General features: G+C 45.2%; 1 protein-coding gene across 4 annotated transcripts in view; it reads left to right on the forward strand.

Annotated features, from left to right (window-relative positions):
* Window positions 1-2,814: 2,814 nt before the first annotated feature.
* PLEKHH1 (pleckstrin homology, MyTH4 and FERM domain containing H1) overlaps window positions 2,815-25,221 on the forward strand; it is a 58,357-nt gene continuing 35,950 nt past the window's right edge. For 2 of the 4 annotated variants that reach the window (XM_027552229.1, XM_027552232.1), the window contains exons 1-2: window positions 3,455-3,537; window positions 16,178-16,336. In XM_027552229.1, coding sequence (XP_027408030.1) covers window positions 16,211-16,336 — 126 coding nt within the window. In that variant the 5' untranslated portion in view covers window positions 3,455-3,537; window positions 16,178-16,210. Of the gene's footprint in view, window positions 2,834-3,349; window positions 3,538-16,177; window positions 16,337-25,221 lie in introns of those variants that run through there. The other 2 variants (XM_027552230.1, XM_027552231.1) reach the window with 2 other exon arrangements.

Here is a 25,221-nt window from a genome sequence, read left to right on the forward strand (position 1 = left end):
GTCTCCTTTGAGGGCAGAGCGCAGCATCTATTGAAATTTAAAATTCACATTGTGTTTACATCCTGCAATTCCACTTCTAAGTGTTAAACCGTAAAGATAGTCACATATGTGGACCAAGAAATAGGTATAGAGATACTCACTGCAGCAAGGTATATAATAGCCAAAGACTGGAAATGTTCTAAATATCCATCATTAGGCATGCTAGGGAACCATTTAAAAAGTAAGGCAAATGAACAAACATAACAAAACACAGAGTTATAGGTACAGAGAACAAACAGGTGGTTATCAGAGGGAGGAGACTGGGGAGAGGAAAGAAATAGGTGAGGGAGATAAAGAGGTACAAACTTCCAGTTGCAAAATAAATGAGTCATGAGTATGAAATGTACAGTATGATGAATATAGTTAATAATTATGTAGTATCTTTTTTTGGTGATGTATCATAATAACCAGTAGTTAGAACCGAACATGGAACAACAGACTGGTTCAGTCGGAAAAGGAGTGCGTCAAGGTTGCATATTGTCACCCTGCTTATTTAACTTCTATGCAGAGTACATCATGTGAAATGCCAGGCTGAATGAAGCACAAATGGGAATCAAGATTGCCGGGAGAAATACCAATAACCTCACATATTCAGATGACATCATCCTAATGGCAGAAAGCGAAGAGGAACTAAAGAGCCTTTGATGAAAGTAAAAGAAGAGAATGAAAAAGTTGGCTTAAAACTCAACATTCAGAAAACTAAGATCATGGGATCTGGTCCTATCACTTCATGGCAAATAGATGGGGAAACAGTGGAAACAGTGACAGACTTTTTTGGGGAGGGGCTCCAAAATCACTGCAGATGGTAACTTCAGCCATGAAATTAAAAGATGCTTGCTCCTTGGAAGAAAAATTATGACCAATCTAGACAGCCTATTAAAAAGCAGAGACATGACTTTGCTGACAAAGGCCCATATAGTCAAAGCAATGGCAACCCACTCCAGTACTCTTGCCTGGAAAATCCCATGGAAGGAGGAGCCTGGTAGGCTGCAGTCCATGGGTTCGCTAAGAGTTGGATACGACTGAGTGACTTCACTTTCACTTTTCACTTTCATGCATTGGAGAAGGAAATGGCAACCCACTCCAGTGTTTTTGCCTTGAGAATCCCAGGGACAGGGGAGCCTGGTGGGCTTCCGTCTATGGGGTCACACAGAGTTGGACACGACTGAGGTGACTTAGCAGCTTAGCAGCATGGCTTTTCTAGTAATCATGTATGGATGTGAGAGTTGGACCATAAAGAAGGCTAAGTGCCGAAGAATTGATGCTTTTGAACTGTGGTGTTGCAGAAGACTCTTGAGAGTCCCCTGGACTGAAAGGAGATCAAACCAGTCAATCCTAAAGGAAATCAATCCTGAATATTCACTGGAAGGACTGAGGCTAAATCTGAAGCTTCAATACTTTGGCCACCTGATGTGAAGAGCCAACTCATTGGAAAAGACCCTGATGCTAGGAAAGACAGAAGGCAGGAGAAGGGGACAACAGAGGATGAGATGGTTGGATGGCATCATCGACTCAATGGACATGAGTTTGAGCAAGCTCTGGGAAATGGTGAAGGACAGGGAAGCCTGGCGTGCTGCAGTCCATGGGGTTGCAAAGAGTCAGACACGACTGAGTGCACATACACACACACACACACACACACACACACACACGCATACACACACACTAGCAGACAAGGGACAGTGGAGGAAGAAGACTTATTCATTGTTAGCCCTTTGGTATTATTAATAATTCAAATTTATACTATGTGAATGATTACCTATTCAAAGTGAGTGAATGCATGCATGAATGAGCATAAGTCTCCTTGACAAACTCCACAGGACTTGTTTTGGGGCTTCCTTAGCAATATTTCCAGTCTTGAAGGGGACAGAGGCCAGTTACCCACAGTTTGGGGTTGATCCATTCCAATCCTCAGGAGGTATGAGTCCATGTGTAAGCTCATGCTGCTGCTGCTAAGTCACGTCAGTCGTGTCCGACTCTGTGCGACCCCATAGAAGGCAGCCCACCAGGCTCCCATTCCTGGGATTCTCCAGGCAAGAATATGGAGTGGGTTGCCATTTCCTTCTCCAGTGCATGAAAGTGAAAAGTGAAAGTGAAGTTGCTCAGTCGTGTCCGACTCTTCGCGACCCCATGGACTGCAGCCTACCAGGCTCCTCCGTCCATGGGATTTCCCAGGCAAGAGTACTGGAGTGGGTTGCCATTGCCCTCTCGTGTAAGCTCATGAAGTCCCATTAACCCTATTGAACTTTCGCCCTTGGCCTCCTGAACTACATGAGTCAGCTTTCCAGAGTCTGGGCTCTCAAAATTGTGCATGAGAATTACTTGGAGGCCTTATTAACTGCACAACTTTCCAGCCTAACCTCCAGACACTCAGATTCAAACGTGGGGTGCAGCCGGGGAGGCACTACCACTTGGAAAGAAACTTTCAAAGTCCCTGGGGAGAAACTCTGGTGAGTCTGCCTCTGTTCAGAACTAGCCTGAGAGCCTGCCGGATTGGGGAAGAAAGCTGTTCTGAAACGTGGATCCTTTCCTGCAATATTCTCCATATTCATCGTCTTTACCCCATATCCACCTAACTAAAAACTGAGTGCTCCACCCCCATCCCCAACCCCCGGCAGGTTTAGGATTGTACTGGTGAGCGCAGGGGCTGCAAGGGTGCACGGTGAGCTGCCCGCGCAGGCGACGTCCTGTTTGCCTTTCCGGTTCCTCGGCCCGCCGGCTCCTTTAAAATAAATAATGCGTGCATGCATACATACAGACGTACGGACGCAAGCAAGTTACCCTCTAGGCTGCGGTGAGTTTTGTTTTTTCCTTCATATTACATATCAGAACTTTGGTCTCCCAATGGGACAGACTCTTTGAAATAAGGATTTCTGCTCCAAATATCCAGGCGTGACGGTTCCTGCAAGTCGTTCGACCAACACGGGAACCTCCTTTCGAGGGGGGACGGGGGAGGGTCTGGTCTTGCGCCCCATCCAGGGAGGGTCTCAGGCTGGTTGGGAGCTGAGGAGATGCTGGGGCGCCCCGGCCGCCCCAGGTGGCCGCTGCTTCGGCCTCTGCAGAGAGCTCGGGGCCGGAGCTCGGGACATCTCTCGGCCCGCGGGACCCCGCCGCCGCCCCCGCCGCCCCAGGGACGAGCGCGGCGGTGCCGAGAGGTGGGAGGCTGGAGCCTGCTGAGGTCATTTCCTGTGCCTCTCCGCGAGCTGCCCCGGGAACCCAGCCTGGCGCTCTGCCTTAAAGGAGCGGGCGGGGAGGGGGCGCGGCGGAGTATTGAATGGGGCTCTGCGAGGTCGGCTCGGCTTTTGTGCAGCCAGCGGGCGGGCAAACCTCCCCGGCCAGCCCGGCCCGCCCCGCCCACGCCGACCCCTGCTGCCGGGGAGCGGAGACCCGGCGGCCGCGGAGGACTCGGGCGAGATCGACGCAAGGTCAGCGGCGGACGCGCGCCGGAGGCGCCCGTGTGCCCGGTGCGCGGCGGGGACGCCCGGGATCTGGCTGGAGGTGAGCGGCCCCCGGGAGCCCCTCGGGCAGAGATACGGTGCGCGCGGGCGTGGGAGTGAGGGTTCGCTGGCCGGGGAGGGTGTTTGGTTAGACTGAGAGAGGATCCGCTGCCTCTGGCCGGAGGGCGATTCCGGAGCAGGTGCCTCCCTACCTGGAAACAAGCTCCTAGCAGCCAGGAGCGCTGGGAACGGAGCGTCGGGCTCGGGGAACTGGCACCAACAGGCGAGGAGTAGCCTTCCTGGAGAGGATCCGGAGTTTGGGACCGGCTCGATCCAGTTGCTCCCTGGAAGGGCCCTCGGAGCGAACCTGCAGGCTTTCCACCGAGTTGCCTGAGCTCTAGCAGGCTCCCGCTTTCTTCCCGGTCTCATCTCGGGTTATCGCTTCTGTGATTCCTAGGTGGTTCTCTTAGGGTCCCGGTGGATTAGGCTTGATTTATGGAGGCAGGTCAGCCAAACAGAAGAGAAAACCAGTCGGGCGCCAAATGACAGCAGGAACTTTGCGTCCTAGAAGCCTTAGAGAGGAATCGGTCACCGGGGCGCGGGGGGTCTTAATGGAGGTGGCAGGGGCAATGAAGACCCTCATTTGGGAGTAGATCTGCTCTCTGTTGGATCTGTGCCTGGTGGTTTAGTCGCTCAGTCGTGTCTGACTCTTGAGACCCCATGGACTGCAGCCTGCCAGGCTCCTCTGTCCATCGGATTTCCCAGGCAAGAATGCTGCATTGGGTTGCCATTTCCTTATCCGGAGAATCTTCACCCACCCAGGGATGGAACCTAAGTGTTGCGGGAAGTCTCCTGCATCGCAGGCAGGGTCTTTACCAACTGAGCCACCAGGGAAGCTCTGGATCTGTTCCTGCCAAGGGACAAGTAAGCTTTTACTATGAATACACCTCATGAAACTTCAGGACAAAGCTTTAGTTCTGGCTAAAACTGCTGCTTGAAAGATGATTTTAATATCAACTTCAGTGGAAAAGTTATTTGCTCCTTAAACTTTTTGGACTGTCTTCTATGCTGCAAACATTGTGTCTTTGGTAACATCACTTAAGTCTTTATAGAACACCACTTCGAGTGTTTCTGCACGTTATTATCCCCGTTTTATAAAGGAGGAAATTAGGACTCGGAAAAACAGTGACTTGCCCAAGGTCATATAACTGAAAAGTGGAGGAGGCAAGACTCAAACGGAAGCCTCTTAAACTGCATTTACATCGCTGTTCACCACCCTCCTTCTCCACAGGCTGCTGAGGGGGCCTGTTCAGAGCTGGGTTACTAATTGAAACTAACAAGTGAGCTGAGAAAATGCCTCTGGCACCCCTTCTGCCCTCTCCAGAAGGCATCAGCTACCGGAAGAAGTCACTCTGCTTGCAGAGGAGTGCTCCATATTGTTCCCATCTTCTCTCTATGAGGCTGTGTGTGTGTATTGCTCAGTCGTGTCTGACTCTTTGGGACCCCTGGACTGTAGCCTGCCAGGTTCTTCTGTCCATGGGATTCTCCTGGCAAGAATACTGGAGTGGGTTGTCAGTTCCTTCTCCAGGGGATCTGTCTGACCCAGGGATCAAACCCAGATCTCCCACATTGCAGGCAGATTCTTTACCGCCTGAGCCACCGGGGAAGCCCCATTTGAGGCTGTGTAACTGCAGAACTCTGTGCTCCCTGTGGGTTGAAGAGTGCGTTCCACATGCTGGCGCTGAAGTGTCAGGATCCCCTCACTACTGATCCAAGTGACTCCATAGCAGTCTGGCCACTGAGCCACCATCCTGTGTTCTCTGGCCAACCCTTCTGTCAAAAACGAATTAAAAACTGACCACCTCTGTGGGGAAATTGGTGCTTATTGCTGGCTGGAGTATGAATTAGAATAGCCTCAGGGGAGGGCAGTTGAAACTCTTTGGCCATTGCAAAATGTACATCACTCAGCGGTACAGTTCCATTTCTGGGACTTTATCCTTGGGATAAACTGAGATGTGTATGAAATAATGTCTATTCATTGAGTATTCATTGTAGCACAGTTTTAGTGAAAGGTTTAAAACAACCCAAGTGTCTGTCAATTAGGGACTCAAATGAAATCAGGTAATAGCCATACAAGAGAATACAATATAGCTATTAAAAAGCTTGAGGGAAGAATGGGGCAGGTATATATTATTATATATGTACATGGTTTCTCCGGTGGCGCAGTGGTAAAGGATCCGCCTGCAGTGCAGGAGACTCAGGAGACATGGGTTTGATCCCTGAGTCAGGAAGATCCCCTGGAGGAGGAAATGGCAACCCACTCCAGTACTTGCTGGGAAAATCCCATGGACAGAGGAACCTGGTGGGCTGCATTCCATGGGGTTGCAAAGCGTCAGACTGAGTGAGCATGCATGCATACGCACACACGCACATATAGGAAGCTCTCTGAGTTACATTAAGTGCAGTGTGTATAGTATGCCACCATTTGCGTGTGTGTGTGTGTGCAGCATACATATGGACACTTGTATATGCAGGGACATCTCAGAAAGACTCAAATCCTCCTAACAGTGGTTGCCTCTGGGGAAAACTCTGCCTGGAGTTCAGGGGTGGGAAGAAGCCTTACTTTGTACATATACTCTTTTGCTTAGTATTCAAAAACAAAGAGGTAAATAATTTTTTTATTTGGCCACACTGCACAGCATGTGGGATCTTGGTTCTCTGACCAGAGATCGAACCCATTCCCCCTGCGTTGGAAACCCAGAGTCTTAACCGCTGGACCATCAGGATAAAAGTCCTAAGATAAAAGACTTTTTAAAAAATCTCCTGACTTGCTCTCTGATAATGGTGTTGAGCACATCTCCAAATATGCCCAGGGCACTGTTGGTTTGCCTTTTGTTTGTTGATAGTAGCTGTTATTTATTGAGTACTTCCTGTGTGCCAGGCTTTTGTATTATAATACCTCCTTTGATTCTCAAAAAAATCCAACATAGTGTGGACTATGAAATTGCCATTTTTGAAAGTCAAAAAATGGTTAAGTGTTGACAGTTTCACATGGTTCGATCTAATATTATTGTGCTCCTTTCAAATATTATTGCCTTCAATTTCAAATAGGTTCAGAGAAGTCAAGCAGATGGTTGAAGGTCACAGTTCGTTCTTGAGTCAGTATTCAAACCCAGGTCTGTTTGGCGCCAAACCTCAGGATCTTGAGTACTACACTCTGCCATTTCTTTTTGTTGGTTTTTGTCTGAGGGATGCTATATTCCTGGATTTCTTAGCCCCTTTTGGGATTTGTGTCCCAGAAGTCTGTAACATGCTCACCTTTTCCTGACTCTCCCACCATTGTGAAATGGGATGCTCACTCAGCATGCGAAAGAGGTAAAATGCATGTTGTTGGCTTGATCAGATAACAGTCGGAGATCAGATTGAGGGAGCTGTGCCCCTGTGTGCACTCACCCTCCCTCCGGCTTCATCCCCAGAAAAGGGGCTCTTCCTCGCCCAGAGCTGGGCAGGTAGTCAGCCTCATCTGCACAGCCCTTTCAGAAGCCCACTGCTAGTGAGTGGGACTCACAGAAGGTGCTCACGCTCAGGGAGTGAGCCACAGTGAGGTGACACAGGACAGCCTAGTGGAGACTGCACCCAGAACGCAGTCCCTGTTACTTTCTGATGCCTCCTGCAGCGACTTCAGGCACTTGCTCTGATTGGCCGTCTTTGCAGGAAGGTTGCAGGATATTCAGACCATAGACCTGAAACCTCACAAACTACAGGGTCTTTGTTCCTCTTTGTGTCTCCAGCCTCACACATAGGAATCATCTAACAAAAATTGGTTAAGTTAAATTTACTGTCAGCATTTTGTCCATTTCTGGTCCATATCCCTAAAGTTTCCAGAGCTATCCCAGGTCAAGTTTGTGTTTTCTCTGATACAGACTGAAGTCACCTAACAACTTCCTCTTGCCTCTTTCCACCACCCTTCTACCCATGGCCCCTGCCTCTTGAGGCATGTCTCTGCTAACCTCTGTGGCCGTGTCAGTCCAGAGCGCTGGGAGCCTTAGGGAGTTCTAAAGCAGGTGCCAAGGCCATGGCAACCATTTGACTCTTGCCTGCCAAGCCATTCAGCATGCTGGGCACTAGTGGGAATTGAGAACTAGGTTTCACAAGAGCAACTATGAGTTGGTGATCATTATAGCTGGCCGGAGGGCACATGGGGATTTATTGTACTGTCCTCCCTACTTGTGTGTGTGTGAAGCTTTCCAGGATAAAACGTGAAACAAACAGTTGAGCTGGGGTTTGTCCCCAGCTCATATCCCTTCTGTCATTTCCCCATCTAACGCAGCACATTAATGCTGTATCTTCATTAGGCTAGCCTGGTAGCATAAGACTCCACTGCCGCTATAGTACTCTTGCCTGGCAAATCCCATGGACGGAGGAGCCTGGTAGGCTGCAGTCCATGGGGTCGCTAAGAGTCGGACACGACTGAGTGACTTCACTTTTCACTTTCATGCATTGGAGAAGGAAATGGCAACCCACTCCAGTGTTCTTGCCTGGAGAATCCCAGGGACGAGGGAGCCTGGTGGGTTGCTGTCTCTGGGGTCACACAGAGTCGGACACGACTGAAGCGACTTAGCAGCAGCAGCAGCAGCAGCAGCCACTATAGAAGCATCTTCATGGAAAGAGGACAGTTCTAGATGTTGGGAGATCAGGATTCTTAGTCCAGCTCTGATACTACTTGCCTCTGTGTCCCTGAGCAAGTCACCGATGCGAGGAGTTTGCTCACCTGTTCAGTGTGAATTGTATCACTTGGCCTCCATCTCGGGGATATCGAGAGGGTAACGAGAGAAATAACACCTGACAAAGCAATGCTTTGAAGAGTTAAGGACCATTCTGCAAGTTCATTTCTGCTTATCCTTGCACATCTTTATGGGCGGTTCAAATGCAAGGTGACTTAGCAGCTGAGGTTCAACTTACTGGTATCTCCCCCTAACATCCTGCATACTAAAGCTGCAGCTCCAGCCACCTGCCTCTGTTGAAAGAGCCTCTGGGTCTTGATTTCACAGCAGGCACCTTGCTCTATATCCATTTAGAAACCTCTTAGTTCCACTCACATGCTGAGACAAGCCTAACAAGAGTGCCAGCTCCTTCACCAGCATCCCCAAGGCAGGGAGAGGATTAAGCTGAGCACTTCTAAAAACTGTGATGTCATGAAGATGCTGGATTGGGGAAAGAACTCCTTCCAGACTAGGTATAATCTCAGGTATCACCGTGGGGTAGAGACCAGTGATGTATTTTATTTCCAAAGTCCCTGGAGATTTTGATAATTTGGGTTTCTGCCCTCCAGCAGAATCTGAGCTGCAGCTTTGGCAATTGGTAAGAGGGAATTAACACTCACCAAACTTTTTTTAAACAACACAAAAGAATTGAGTTTCTGCTGCCCTTTGGTTTTACTTGGGTGCTTTTACTGCTAATTCTTAGCCCCGGGCTAGGTTGCAAGGTTCTAAGGTCCTAGCTTCGGTCTGCCACTTTTTGTACTTAGGCAGGGAAAGTGAAATCCCCTCTAAAGGACAAAGAAAACTAAACATGAAGCCTCCGGGCCTTCTATGGAGGCCCCACAAGGTTCTGTTGTGTCTTTTCAGCTGTGATCTTAGCTCAGAGAAGGTCATGTTTTGTTTTTGTCTTTTGTCTTCCTGCCCGTTCCAGTTGGTCCCAGTCTTTTGAGGTGGGGATCGCTGGGAGGTCACAATGTCGAATTGTTTGGGATGACAGTTCTGGGAGCGCAGGACTGAGATCATGTGTCCAGTGTTCTGAGTGCCCAGAACCGAAAGGCTCCATCACCTGACCTGTCAGTGGTTTCGTTGTTGGGCCTTTCTCTACAGGTCTACTGACCTTGTTTTTTAAACAAAAAGGGCACATGACAAATATCCTCCATGCTTATGGAGGATAAAGGGTCAGAATATATGAGACCAGGGTGCCCTGGGAAGTCTAAGGTATAGGTTCACCTTTGCACTGAGGATCTTGAGAGAGCCTATAAAATGTTTCATTCTTAACAGTCTGCTCTACTCTTTTTTAAAAAACAATGCAAGTTTTTATTAATTTTTTTAATACTTACTTATTTTTATTTATTTGGCTGTGCCAGGGCTTAGTTGCAGCATGCAGGATCTTTGGCTGTCGCATGTGGGACCTAGTTCCCTGACCAGGGCTGGAATCCAGGCCCCCTGCATTGGGAACCTGGAGTCTTAACCAGTGACCACCAGGGAAGTCTTCTCCATTCCACTCTTTGTGAAATCAGTTCTTGCAGTTTTTGGATGGGTAAGGAGCTCAGTGGCTAAGAGTAGGCACTTTAGAATGAGAATCTCAGCCCTGCTGCTTACCAGCCACAGACTCTGTTCCTCAGAGTCCTTACCTGAGAGTGTGGACTAATTCCCACTCCTTGTCTCATGGGTTCTCATGACAATGAAAGAGGCCACATGTGCTTGGTATACAATAAGGACTCAGTAGATAATAGCTGTTTGTGGTGTATAATGGGAGAAAGATATTGTAGAGGTCACATGTCAGGTGGGAGGCATATTGGTGGTGAACCTACCAAAGACAGGCTCACTGGTGCCCCAGGGTAATATTTAGTGACATACAGGAGGTGGCTGGGTTTTCTGAGACCATGTGTCTCCTGAAGAAGGGAAAAGAGATTTTTTTAAAACGACAGATTTTTTCATCTCTCTTTTTTTTATTGAAATATAGTTGATTTACAATGTTGTGCCAATTTCTGCTGTACAGCAAAGTGACTCAGTTATACACATATATACATTCTTTTTTATTTATTTTTAAAATGTGTTTATTTTAACTGGAGGCTAATTACTTTACAATATTGTAGTGGTTTCTGCCATACATGGACATGAATCACATGGATGTACATGTGTTCCCCATCCTGAACCCCCATCCCACATCCCTCCCCATCCCGTCCCTCACGGTCATCCCAGTGCACCAGCCCTGAGTACCCTATCTCATGCATCAAACCTGGACTGGCGATCTATTTCACATGTGACAATATACATGATTCAATGCTATTCTCTCAAATCATCCCACCCTCGCCTTTTCCCACAGAGTCCAAAAGTCTGTTCTTTACATCTGTGTCTCTTTTGCTGTCTTGCATATAGGGTCGTCATTACCATCTTTCTAAATTCCATATATATGTGTTAATATACTGTATTGGTGTTTTTCTTTCTGACTTACTTCACTCTGTATAATAGGCTCCAGTTTTATCCACCTCATTAGAACTTATTCAAATGCATTCTTTTTGATAGCTGAATACTATTCCATGGTGTTTTTGTACCACAGCTTTCTTATCCATTCATCTGCCAATGGACATCTAGGTTGCTTCCATGTCCTGGCTATTGCAAACAGGGCTGCAATGAACATTGGGGTACATGTGGCTCTTTCAATTCTGGTTTCCTCAGTGTGTATGCTCAGCAGTGGGATTGCTGGGTTGTACGGGAGTTCTGTTTCCAGTTTTTTAAGGAATCTCCACACTGTTCTCCATAGTGGCTGTACTAGTTTGCATTCCCACCAACAGTGTAAAAGGGTTCCTTTTTCTCTGCACCCTCTCCAGCATTTATTGTTTGTAGACTTTTTGATAGCAGCCATTCTGACTGGTGTGAGATGATACCTCTTTGTGGTTTTGATTTGCATTTCTCTGATAATGAGTGATGTTGAGCATCTTTTCATGTGTTTGTTAGCCATCTGTATGTCTTCTTTGGAGAAATGTCTGTTTAGTTCTTTGGTCCATTTTTTGATTGGGTCGTTTATTTTTCTGGAATTGAGCTGCAGGAGCTGCTTGTATATTTTTGAGATTAATTCTTTGTCAATTGCTTTGTTTGCTATTATTTTCTCCCATTCTGAAGGCTGTCTTTTCACTTTGCTTATAGTTTCCTTCGTTCTGCAAAAGCTTTTAAGTTTAATTAGATCCCATTTGTTTATTTTTGCTTTTATTTCCATTACTCTGGGAGGTAGGTCATAGAGGATCCTGCTGTGATTTATGTCAGAGGGTGTTTTGCCTATGTTTTCCTCTAGGATTTTTATAGTTTCTGGTCTTACCTTTAGATCTTTAATCCATTTTGAGTTTATTTTTGTGTATGGTGTTAGAAAGTGTTCTAGTTTCATTCTTTTACAAGTAGTTGACCAGTTTTCCCAGCACCACTTGTTAAATAGATTGTGTTTTCTCCACTGTATATTCTTGCCTCCTTTGTCAAAGAAGGTGTCCATAGGTGTGTGGATTTATCTCTGGGCTTTCTATTTTGTTCCATTGATCTATGTTTCTGTCTTTGTGCCAGTACCATACTGTCCTGATGACTGTAGCTTTGTAGTAGAGTCTGAAGTCAGGCAGGTTGATTCCTCTAGTTCCATTCTTCTTTCTCAAGATTGCTTTGGCTATTCAAGGTTTTTTGTCTTTCCATACAAATTGTGAAATTGTTTGTTCTAGTTCTCTGAAAAATACTGTTGGTAGCTTGATAGGGATTGCATTGAATCTATAGATTGCTTTGGGTAGTATACTCATTTTCACTGTATTGATTCTTTGGATCCATGAACATGGTATATTTCTCCATCTATTTGTGTCATCTTTGATTTCTTTCATCAGTGTTTTATAGTTTTCTATATATAGGTCTTTTGTTTCCTTAGGTAGATTTATTCCTAAGTATTTTATTCTTTTCATTGCAATGGTGAATGGAATTGTTTCCTTAATTTCCCTAATTTGTATAAGAATGCAAGGGATTTCTGTGTGTTAATTTTATATCCTGCAACTTTACTATATTCATTGATTAGCTCTAGCAATTTTCTGGTGGAGTGTTTAGGGTTTTCTATGTAGAGGATCATGTCATCTGCAAACAGTGAGAGTTTTACTTCTTCTTTTCCAATCTGGATTCCTTTTATTTCTTTTTCTTTTCTGATTGCTGTGGCTAAAATTTCCAGAACTATGTTGAATAGTGGTGAGAGTGGGCACCCTTGTCTTATTCCTGACTTTAGGGGAAATGCTTTCAATTTTTCACCATTGAGGATAATGTTTGCTGTGGGTTTATCATATATGGCTTTTATTATATTGAAGTATGTTCCTTCTGTGCCTGCTTTGTGGAGGGTTTTTATCATAAACGGATGTTGAATTTTGTCAGTCTTTCTCTGCATCTGTTGAGATAACCATATGGTTTTTATCTTTCAATTTGTTAATGTGGTGTATACATTCTTTTTTAATGTTCTTTTCCATTATGTTTTATCCCAGGAGAATGGATATAGTTCCCTGCTATGGTAGGACCTTGTTGTTTATCCATTCTAAATTTGATAGTTCTCATCTGCTTATCCCAAACTCCAAGTCCATCTCTCCCCACTCCCGTTGACAACCACAAGTCTGTTCTCTAAAGACAAATTTTTATTATGGGAAATTCCAGGCATATATTCAAGTAGAGAGACCAGTATACCCATCACCCAGTTTAAGAAATTATCAGTGTTTTGACAAGTCTTATTGCATATATCTCTCTCATCTCCTATATACCAGCTTCTCACCTCCTGTATACCAGCCTCTCACCTCCTATATACCAGCCTCTCACCTCCTATGGTGAAGTGTTTTAAAGCAAACCCCAGGCATTACATCGTTTCACCTGTAAGCCATATTTATCTCTAAAAGATAACATTAAAATATATTATCAACCTAAGACTCATGCTTCCACTGCAGAGGGCACAAGTTCAATTCCTGGTCAGGGAACTAAGATCCCACATGCTACATAGCACAGTCCCTGCCCCCGGGTTTTTTTTTTTGGTTTTTTTTTGAAGGGTGAGAATAAACAGTAGATTTATTTTTATTTTATTTTTATTATTATTATTATTTTTATTTTATTTTATTTTTAAACTGTACAATATTGTATTAGTTTTGCCAAATATTGAAATGAATCTGCCACCCGCGTTCCCCATCCTGAACCCTCCACCCTCCTCCCTCCCCTCACCTCCCTCTGGTTCGTCCCAGTGCACCAGCCCCAAGCATCGAGTACCGTGCATCAAACCTGGACTGGCGACCCGTTTCATACATGATATTATACATGTTTCAATGCTATTTTCCCAAATCTCCCCACCCTCTCCCTCTCCCACAGAGTTCATAAGACTGATCTATACATCGGTGTCTCTTTTGCTGTCTCGTACACAGGGTTATTGTTTCCATCTTTCTAAATTCCATATATATGCGTTAGTATACTGTATTGGTGTTTTTCTTTCTGGCTTACTTCACTCTGTATAATAGGCTCCAGTTTCATCCATCTCATTAGAACTGACTCAAATGTATTCTTTTTAATGGCTGAGTAATACTCCATTGTGTATATGTATCACAGCTTTCTTATCCATTCATCTGCTGATGGGCATCTAGGTTGCTTCCATGTCCTGGCTATTATAAACAGTGCTGCGATGAACATTGGGGTACATGTGTCTCATTCCCTTCTGGTTTCCTCAGTGTGTATGCCCAGCAGTGGGATTGCTGGATCATAAGGCAGTTCTATTTCCAGTTTTTTAAGGAATCTCCACACTGTTCTCCATAGTGTCTGTACTAGTTTGCATTCCCACCAACAGTGCAAGAGAGTTCCCTTCTCTCCACACCCTCTCCAGCATTTATTGCTTGTAGACTTATTGATTGCAGCCATTCTGACTGGCGTGAAATGGTACCTCATAGTGGTTTTGATTTTCATTTCTCTGATAATGAGTGATGTTGAGCATCTTTTCATGTGTTTGTTAGCCATCTGTATGTCTTCTTTGGAGAAATGTCTATTTAGTTCTTTGGCCCATTTTTTGATTGGGTCATTTATTTTTCCGGAGTTGAGCTGTAGGAGTTGCTTGTATATTTTTGAGATTAGTTGTTTGTCAGTTGCTTCATTTGCTATTATTTTCTCCCATTCTGAAGGCTGCCTTTTCACCTTGCTAATAGTTTCCTTTGTTGTGCAGAAGTTTTTAATTTTAATTAGGTCCCATTTGTTTATTTTTGCTTTTATTTCCAATACTGCCCCCAGTTTTTTAATGAAAAAAAAAGTATCAACCTAGAAAATTAACAATCATTCTTTAAAATCACCTGATAGTAGGGAGACCATATGTCATGGTTTAGGACAGACCAAATTTATGCTTATTGTCAAGCATAATTATTAAAAGCACCCTACTGCTGCTAAGTTGCTTCAGTCATGTCCGACTCTGTTTGACCCCATAGACAGCAGCCCACTAGGCTCCCCTGTCCCTGGGATTCTCCAGGCAAGAATACTGGAGTGGGTTGCCATTTCTTTCTCCAATGCATGAAAGGGAAAAGTGAAAGTGAAGTCACTCAGTCGTGTCCGACTCTTAGCGACACCACTTACTGCAGCCTACCAGGCTCCTCCGTCCATGGGATTTTCCAGGCAAGAGTACTGGAGTGGAAAGCACCCTAGAAAGGGGATTTAAAAAGTCCTGTGATGGATGTGTCTTCCAGCCCTTCTCTGCTCTGTTCCCCCTCTGCGTCTATATCTCCCTTCTCATGCACATATACACATTCTTCTTCTTCATTTTCTCATCCCTGACCCAGGTTTGTTTCTCTTCAGGAGACATCTGGGTAAATTCCCCTGGCTGGGGATATTATAGGTGTCTGCTTGGCTTGTTCTGCATCTGTCTGGAATGTATTCTAAAGATTTGTGGTTTCCTCCAGTGTGTGTGCATGCTTAGTCACTCAGTTGTGTCCAACTCTTTGCGACCCTATGGAATGATCCGCTAGGCTCCTCTGTCCATGGGATTTTCCATGGCAAGAATACTGGAATGGGTTGCCATTTCTTCCTTCAGGGGATCTTCCCAACCCAGGGATCGAACCCGTGTCTCCTGTGTCTCCTGCATTGGCAGGTGGGTTCTTTACAGCTGAGCTACCTGGGAAGCCCACGGTTTCCTCCAGAGGCTATAGAAAAATACCTACCAATTTTCTGGTTTGCATTTTATAACTTAAAGGAAAGTGGGAATCTGTTCCAAAACAGGATGATTTGATGACAACATATGAAATCCCAACTGAATAGAAACTTGTCAAGGAAATTTGAAGATTACATTTTCGTTCCATTTTTTTTTCCCCATCTGAAATCTTTATTGTTGTAAAAAATCAGTACCCAGCTGGGAATCACAGTTCTATCTCCAGTTAGCCTTGTGATCATGGATGAATCTGCTACCCAGTTTAAGCTTTCCCTCAACACCCTCCCCCTAGCACAGTCCACTCCATTTCTCTGCTTCCTCTTATTTGCATATTGATTAGTAATTGTGACTACATTGTAATTTTGCAATTAGACTTTTCCAAAGAGTTGTTTGAAAAGACACGGGGACCTCTTTCATTTCCCTTTGCATCTCCAATGTCTAGAACAGTGTCTGGCACTGAATATTTGTAATGAACACATTTTTGTTAAATGGATAATTGAATGAAAAACCAGTGAGCCCTGCTTTTCACTTCTGTAACAGTGAGACAAGGTTCTCCTTGCGGTTTCTCAGGTTTTGTGATTTTTCTGAGGCTGCACAGCTGCCATATGATGAAACAGGACCAGCTGAGCTCAGAACTTGCCCATGGGACAGAGGGAGAGCCAGGCTCACTTACCTTCCCCACCCTGTTTCCTCTGCTTTCCGTCGATCTCCTCCTTTCCCCACCGAACTCCTCCTCACACACTTATCTTTTCCCTTCTCTGTATGCTGGTCCTCAGGGCGCCCTGGAATCTCCACAAGGTGCTCCCATCATGGCAGAACTCACGGTGGAGACGCGGGCCAGTGTGGACTGGCAGAAGCGCTGCTTGGCCCTAGAAACCCAGCTTTTCCGGTTCCGACTGCAGGCCAGCAAGATCAGAGAGCTGCTGGCCGACAAGGTGAGTCCTGGGGAGCAGGTAGTCTCTAAGATCCCTGAAGAAATCACTGTCAGAGAGGAGAGTTGGGGAAGGCCAACTTTCTTTTCATTTTTTGTTTTTTAGAGGTTTGATTGATTGGTTGATTGATTGTAATATATTTGACATATAACATTGTGTAATTCAAGGTGTACAACATGTTAATTTGATCCATTTATATATTATAATATGATCACCATTGCAGCAATAATTAGCTTGTCTATCATATTACATAATTATCATTTTAGTGGTTGGAATAATTACATTCTAGTCTCAGCAAGTTTGATGATTATAGCACAATGAAAAGTGAAAGTGTTAGTCACTCAGTCATGTCCAACTCTTTGAGACCCCATGGATTGTAGCCCGCCAGGCTCCTCTGTCCGTGGAATTTTCCAGGCAAGAATACTGGAGTGGGTAGCCATTCCCTTCTCCAGGGGATCTTCCCAACCCAGGGACCTAACCCAGGTCTCCTGCATTGCAGGTGGATTCTTTACCATTTGAGCCCCCAGGGAAGCCCTAGGGTACAATATTGTTGTCTATATTCATTATACTGTGGATTTGATCTCTAGGGCTTATTTAGTACCTGTTGCAGTATGGTGAACTTTTTAAAAAATTTTATTTCTAATTGGAAGATAATTGCTTTACAATATTGTGTTGGTTTCTGCCATACATCAACATGAATCAACCATAGGTATACATGTGTCCCCTCCCTTTTGAAAGGGCTTCTCCAATAGCTCAGTTGGTAAAGAATTCGCCTGCAATGCAGGAGACCACGGTTAAATTACAATCGGGAAGATCCACTGGAGAAGGGATAGGCTACCCACTGTAGTGTTCTTGGGCTTCCCTTTTGGCTCAGCTGGTAAAGAATCTGCCTGCAATGCGGGAGACCTGGGTTCGGTCCCTGGGTTGGGAAGATCCCCTGGAGAAGGGAAAGGCCACCCACTCCAGTATCCTGGCCTGGAGAATTCCATGGACTACAGTCCATGGGGTCACAAAGAGTCGAACACGACTGAGTGACTTTCACTTTCCCTCTTGAACCTCCCTACCACTTCCTACCCTATCCCACCCCTCTCCAAAATACGAAGGCAGCTCATACAGCTCAACACCAGAAAAACAACCCAATCAAAAAGTGGGCAGAAGACCTAAATAGACATTTCTCCAAAGAAGACATGCTGCTGCTGCTGCTGCTGTCGCCTCAGTCGTGTCCGACTCTGTGCGACCCCATAGACGGCAGCCCACCAGGCTCCCCTGTCCCTAGGATTCTCCAGGCAAGAACACTGGAGTGGGTTGCCATTTCCTTCTCCAGTGCATGAAAGTGAAAAGTGAAAGTGCAGTTACTCAGTCGTGTCCAACTCTTAGCAACCCCATGGACTGCAGCCTACCAGGCTCCTCCATCCATGGGATTTTCCAGGCAAGAGTACTGAGTGGGGTGCCATTGCCTTCTCCGAAAGAAGACATACAGACAACTAATAAACACATGAAAAGATGCTCAAATTGCTCATTAGTAGAGAAATGCAAATCAAAACTAGTAATACAAGGAAGGTGAACTTTTAATAAGGTGCTTCCCACACTCATAAAATAAATCCCAGGTAGGTTTTTTTTTTTCAAAGATCAAAATCTAAGCAGTTTACTAATCTGTCATCTGGCATTCTTTCCGACTCTGCTTCTCCCTGTAACACACCAAAGAAATGCTACAAATCTCCTTGGTCTTGGATCACTTCTTGAGTCATGGGTGTCTGCAGTGGAGGTTCTATTATTCCCCTAATACTTCTTTCTCAGAAGTATTACTCAGAAAGAAGTAATACTTCTTTCTCTCAGAGAAAGAAGATATTTTAGGAGAGTTGTTCCACATGTAGATGTATTTTTGATGTATCTGTGGGGAGGAAGGTGATCGCCACATCTTACTGCTCTGCCATCTTGAAGGTCCCCGCGATATTTTAGGAGAGGAGAATGGATATCCCCACCCTGCTGCTCACCCTCTGTTAAGAGTGTGAACTGTGGAAGGCAGCCTGCTTGCTGGTGACAAGGACCCAGGCTTTGGAGCCAGACTACCTGGCTCTGCCACTTTCTAGCTTTGTGACTGAGGGCAAGTCCCTTTACCTCTCAGGCAAGGACACAAATGTCTACCTACACAGGAAAAAGGAAAGTCCTTAGTGAAAACGAATATGTGATCCACAGTGACTGAATACTTGAGAGAATAGCCCACAGTGAGTGAGAGTCCATGTATGCAACAGACTGGACTCAATTCCGCCCCCCAAGAATTTCTAGTAACTGTTGTTCCAACTGTTCTAAGAACTGTGGGCAAGACACTATAAAGTCCATGAATTCAAAACTACTTGAGGGAATTCCCTGGCAGCCAGTGGTTAGGATTCCATACTTTCACTTCTGAGGACCCAGGTTCAGTCCCTGCTTGGGGAACTAAGATCCCACAAGCCAGTCAGTGTGCCCCCGCCCTCCCCAAAATAAAACTATTGAAGACATAATAAAGTGATTGAAAATATAAGACGAGGACAGGACATCATCCAAAAAGATCAGAAAGAGAACCAAATAGGACTGCTAGACATGGAAAATATTTGCACCGAAATGAAATACTCAGTGGCTAGATTAACATCAGATAAGGCGCCACGCGAGACAGGCCTCAGGAATGGAAAGATGGGCCTGAGGACATAACCCAGACTCGAGGGCAATGCAGAGAGATGAAGACACAGGCTAAGACGTGGATGCCAGAATGACAAGATCCTTTTTGAAGATTCCAGAAGTGGAGAAGAGAGGCATGACTTCAAGAGATAATGCCTTTAAAGTTTCCAAAGTTGATGAAAGACCTGAAGCCTGAGATTTAGGAAACAGGATGAGCCAGGCAGTACATGTGTTTAAAAAATCCATTCCTTTTCATGTGACATTCCAGACATAAGCAGCCTAGCTCTGCGGGGAGGCCTGCGCATGTTTGAAGGTGGTTCACCCTCATGACCACATTCCGGTCCCTTCCCTTTGAGAGCATGACCCAAAGGCTGCCTTCATTCCTTCCACTCACATCCCATTGGCCACTTATTCATGTGGTTATATCCCGCCACGGAGAAGATTGGAAAGTGTAGTCTTTATTCTAGATAACCATGTGCTCTGTTAAAAGTCAGAGCTTCTACCTATATGACAAATAGGGGGAGAAGAGAATGTGGGAAACAAATAGAAGTCTTTAAGTCTCAGTCACTTCAGTCGCTCAGTCATGTCTGACTCTGCGACCCCATGGACTGCACTACACTAGGCCTCCCTGTCCATCACCAACTCCCGGAGCTTGCTCAAACTCATGTCCATCAAGTCAGTGATGCCAGCCAACCATCTCATCCTCTGTCATCCCCTTCTCCTGCCTTCAATCTTTCCCAGCATCAGGATGTTTTCCAATGAGTCAGTTCTTTGCATCAGGTGGCCAAAGTATTGGAGTTTCAGCTTCAGCATCCGTCCTTCCAATGAATATTCAGGACTGATTTCCTTTAGGATTGACTGGTTTGATCTCTTTGCAGTCCAGGGGACTCTCAACACTACAGTCTTTTCCCAACACTACAGGTCGAAAGCATCAATTCTTCGGCGCTCAGCTTTCTTTATAGTCCAACTCTCACATCCATACATGACTACTGGAAAAAACATAGCTTTGACTAGACACACTTTGTTGGCAAAGTAATGTCTCTATTTTTAATAGCTGTCTAGGTTGGTCATAACTTTTCTTCCAAGGAGCAAGCGTCTTTTAATTTCATGGCTGCAATTACCATCTGCAGTGATTTTGGAGCCCAAGAAAATAAAGTCTGTCACTGTTTCCATTATTTCTCCATCTATTTGCCATAGAGTGATGGGACTGGATGCCACAATCTTAGTTTTTTGAATGTTGAGTTTTAAGCCAACTTCTTCACTCTCTTCTTTCACTTTCATTAAGAGGCTCTTTAGTTCCTCTTCACTTTCTGCCACAAGGGTGATGTCATCTGTGTCTAGAATAATAGAAATAACAAATAGAATGTATGACTTTCCAATCAGGAGAGTAGCTACTGGAAATGGAATAAAATCTATTAAATCCAGGCAGGGAAGAGAAACAGGAATATAGAAAATAAGGAGTAAATACAAAGCACAAAATGCAGCAGTTGAAATAAATCCATATACAACATTGTAACCAACTATACTTCAATTAAAAAAAATAAGGAATCCAAATATATTGGTCATAAATAGACCTATACAAGAATGTCTATTGCAGCATTGATGCATGAAAAGTTGAAAATATTCTAAATGTTTATCAACGTGATTGGGTAACTATGTTGAGTGCATTTGTGCAATGGAATACTACATTGCAGTTAAAAATGAGTCAAGTAAAGCTATATGTTTAAGATCAACAAATCTCAAAAACCAACACTGAACAAAAAGGATCAGAAGAATATGTATACAAAACTACAGTTTATATAAAGTATTAAACTTGCACAAAACAGTAATGTCTGTTGTTGAGGGGTGTTTACAAATGAGGTAAAAATGTAAACATAGTCAAGTGTAGGGTACATACGTACAAAGGAGAGGAGTAACACTGGAGAGAGGAACACTGGAAGCGTCAGCTGTCTGTAGAGGTTTATTTCATAAAAAGTCAGAAGCAGATCTGACAAAAATTAAGATTTGACAAAGATGAATAGTGGATACGTGTTTTTTTAAAAATTATTGTCTATACGTTTCTGTTGGCCTGAAACATTTCATGATAGAAAAATAAAGCGTTTTTAAATGCTTTCCTCCCCTATTCCCCAGTGGCCTTAAACACATTATAAATAAACATGTTCTTTTTCCACAGCCCCTTGGATCTGGGGAGGTTGAACTTCTATTGGGTTGGCTAAAAAGTTCACTCAGCATTTTCCATAAGATCTTGCGGAAAAACCCAAACGAACCCTTTGGCCAACAGAGTATAATATCAGCCCTTTCTTTTCTTCCAGACTTTATTTGCTAAGTAACCAGAATGCTCTCTAAGTACCAGTACTTATCATCTAAGCAACCAGAACGCTCTCCCATAAGACCTTGGGGGCTCAGGGTGGGACTTGAGTAAAGAAAGGAGAAGTATTTAGACTCAGGGCAGAAGAGCCTGGGGGTATAGGAGTGGAGAAGGGAGAGAAAGAAATCTTGACTAGGAATCATGGGCTGGAAGACTTAAGCAGGGTTAGGGCATTAGCCTGACATCGGACCTCTTGGCAGGAAACCTTAAGGCCATAAATACCGCGTTGCTCAATGTCAGGCCGCTCTTGTCATCTGCTGTCATTCCCCAAACCAGTAGGCCAGATTCTGCAATTCATTAGAGGTTTTCCCCAGTACATCAAGGTAAGATTCAGGTCCTAGGAAGAGATGACCCAGATTTCTCAGGAGAGCTCCTGCTGGGGCTGGGCCCTGGTCGCCATCCCTGTCCCTGCTCCCAGAACTTACTTCTTAGTTATCATCAGCACCCACCTGCACCGAGGTGAGCCAGGTCAGCTGGGTCCCTTTGCCCCACCCCCTCACCTGCCTGCCCCCTCCACTGCCACTGTTCCACACAGTTAGCCCACTAGCCCGCCCGCTCGTGGAGATGGCACTGCCTGGATGACTGATGGCCACTCACTCGCCGCTGGCAGTGGTGCAGGGCAAGCCGAGCCTGCGTGTCTCCCAGGGGACGGGCCCTGCCTGTGATCAGATGCCACCCGCTGGCTGCTAAGGCTTGGGAAGGAGCCCTCCTTCTTCCCCATCACACAGCCTGCTCATACCTGACTCCCTCTTTCAGAATTGTCATTTGACACATGAAATCGTTGTGCTGAAAACCAAATTTTTTTAAAAAAGAAAAAATGTCAAGGCTGCCAGATAATTCCTCACCTATTTTTTGGGCTCCAAAATCACTGCAGATGGTAACTGCAGCCATGAAATTAAAAGACACTTACTCCTTGGAAGGAAAGTTACGAACAACCTAGACAGCATATTAAAAAGCAGAGACATTACTTTGCTAACAAAGGTCTGTCTAGTCAAGGCTATGGTTTTTCCAGTGGTCATGTATGGATGTGAGAGTTGGACTATAAAGAAAGCTGAGCGCCGAAGAATTGATGCTTTTGAACTGTGGTGTTGGAGAAGACTCTTGAGAGTCCCTTGGACTGCAAGGAGATTCAACCAGTCCATCCTAAAGGAGATCAGTCCTGGGTGTCCACTGGAAGGACTGATGCTGAAGCTGAAACTCCAATCCTTTGGCCACCTGATATGAAGAGCTGACTCATTTGAAAAGACCCTGATGCTGGGAAAGATTGAGGGCAGGAGGAGAAGGAGACGACAGAGGATGAGATGGCTGGATAGCATCACTGACTCGATGGACATGAGTTTGGGTGGACTCCGGGAGTTGGTGATGGACAGGGAGGCCTGGCGTGCGGCGGTTCATGGGGTTGCAAAGAGTCAGACTGAGCGACTGAACTGTACTGAACTGAAGGGTGAGAGAGGGGAGGGAGCGGGAGGAGGGGAGACGGGAGGAGGGGAGACAGGTCTAGACCTTGTTTCTGCTGGGACGCCTCTCACGGTCTGCTGTGCCCTTGCCAGGGCCACCCATCCCGGGGGCCAGGTGAACTGTGGACTCACTTTCCGTCTGGCACAGGAGTCGAGAGAATGGCTCATGTTTTGGAGGTCGCGTCTTGTTCTGCTTCCGGGAGCCGTTTTTCCGGCTCTCTTGGTTGTGTTGAAGAAGTCACAGCTAATCTGATCAATCTAAAGTGAAGTGAAGTGAAGTCATCACTCAGTCGTATCCGACTCTTTGCGACCCTGTGGACTGTAGCCTACCAGGCTCCTCCTTCCGTGGGATTTCCCAGGCAAGAATATTGGAGTGGGTTTCATTTCCTTCTCCAGGGGATCTTCCCAACCCAGGGATTGAACCCAAGTCTCCCGTATTGCAGGCAGACCCTTTACCCTCTGAGCCACCAGGGAAGCCTAGATCAATCTAAAAGTTGATGCTGTCCTAAGAGCTGGATGTGTTAAAAGTCCCTTGGACTTTGTTCATTCTTGCCAACCTTGTGCCTCAGTTTTCCCTTCAGAAAAGTGGGAGGATGGCATCTATCTGCAATAGAGCTTCGTAGGAATTATCATGATGAGTACATGGCATCAATATGAGGACTAAAACGAGTTTAACATTTTTTTGTTTATTTACTCCCTCTCTGCTTCCAAAGGGGATTTGAGTGGATCTGTTAAAGAGAGGACTTTATGTAATAAAATATCCCACATTTTTTAGCTTGAATATTTTTAACCGAGGCAGGTCTTCCTGAGGCCTGTTCTGGTGGGTCTGTACGCACTTCCTCTTTTTCTAGAATCCCTTACTGGTTTCTCCAGCCAAGGTTTTGAAATACAGTAACTCAGTTTTATATTTATATACCAAAAATTTGTACTTCAGGATTTTTTTTTTTTTTTTGAGTGTATCAATGGTTCCGTTCAGTCCCTTAAACAAAGGAACAATGACTATTGCTCTTCCCCACTCTGACCAAGGATTATACAGAGGCAGCGATTCAGTTTAGGCACCAGCTTGACAGAGCAAGATAGTTCACAGAACCCAGAAAAACATCCTTATATACTTCAGAATTTGTGAGAAGGCCGATACTGTTATATAAAAGGAGAACACTAGGGCTAATTAGGACTAGTTGGAAATAAAGTCTGCATAAAGTCATCACAGAATCAGCCTTAGCAGATTTCCTTGCTGATAGATCCGATTTGCCTTCTAGAACTTTTATTCACTATGTTTAAGGGTGTGCATGCATGTGCGTGTGAGTGTAGAGAATTTTTTTTATTCTCCTAACCCCCATTTTTTAATAAGGCCCACTATAATGTTTCCCAGGAACTGTAGTCTTGCTAGAGCTTTGTACTCCTATAAAGTCATTTGAGAAGAGTCCTGTACTGATGGGGGCTTGGCCCTGGGATGTTTGCATCCCCAAAGGAGTCAGTTAGCTTTGCTTTGCATTCTGTAGCTGGTCTAGCGTTTTTCAGAGAGTGGTCTGTGGACCACCCGCATCAGGATCACCTGGGGTTTTCTTTTCAAGCACATTCCTGGGTTCATGCCTCAGACGTGCTAAATAAAAACCTCTGTGGGCACAACGCAGGGATCTGTAACAAGATCCGTGTGGATGACTGTGCCCCTGAGGGTGTGAAATCTACTGCCACAAACTCCTGCCCCGAACATGTCCTGGGCCCCATTCAGCCATCCTTCTAGCCTTGAGCCCTGTGCGCCTCAGAGGGACTTTTGGGCTGGGTGGGGCCATTGGACCCACAGACAAGACTTAGGAGTCCCTTCTTTCCTGCCTCTTCTGCACTCGGACACCAGGGCAGCCCCACAGTTGTGTGTTTTATATATATGGGAATAAGAATATGATTTCAGTTGAACACAGGATTTGATATTAAAAAACAAAAAGCTGAGAATCAAGGTCTTTGATGACAACACAGTTAGAACCATTTAATAGCTAGCACTGGGGGTTGTAATTTCAAAGGCTTAACTAATTTTCTATGAATGCAGAAGTTAACTAAGCTTCTATGAACTCAGTGGGAGGGTTCTGGGGAGGATTCAAGGAATGTGCTGTATAGCTAGAGGAGGAAGCCAGGTGTCGCCAGAAGAAAAGGTAATTGTCGCGTGTCCAGGTCTCCTGAGTTTTCAGGAGAAGCTGAGAATCGGGGATTGCATTTTGGAGTCTGGGTTTTTGCAGGACGTGAAATTTGGATGTGAGGGCAGCGGTAGCTGAGGGTATAATAGACTAAGCCAGTCCTCTGGAGTTTGAATCCTGGCTCTGCCTCCTGGCTGTGTGACCTTAGGCAAGACCTGCCTCCTAGGATTGGGATGAAGATGGAATGAGTTGATACATTGAAAGTGCTTTAGCCAGTGC

This window comes from Bos indicus x Bos taurus, chromosome 10, assembly GCF_003369695.1.
Source record: "Bos indicus x Bos taurus breed Angus x Brahman F1 hybrid chromosome 10, Bos_hybrid_MaternalHap_v2.0, whole genome shotgun sequence".
Classification (NCBI taxonomy): domain Eukaryota; kingdom Metazoa; phylum Chordata; class Mammalia; order Artiodactyla; family Bovidae; genus Bos; species Bos indicus x Bos taurus.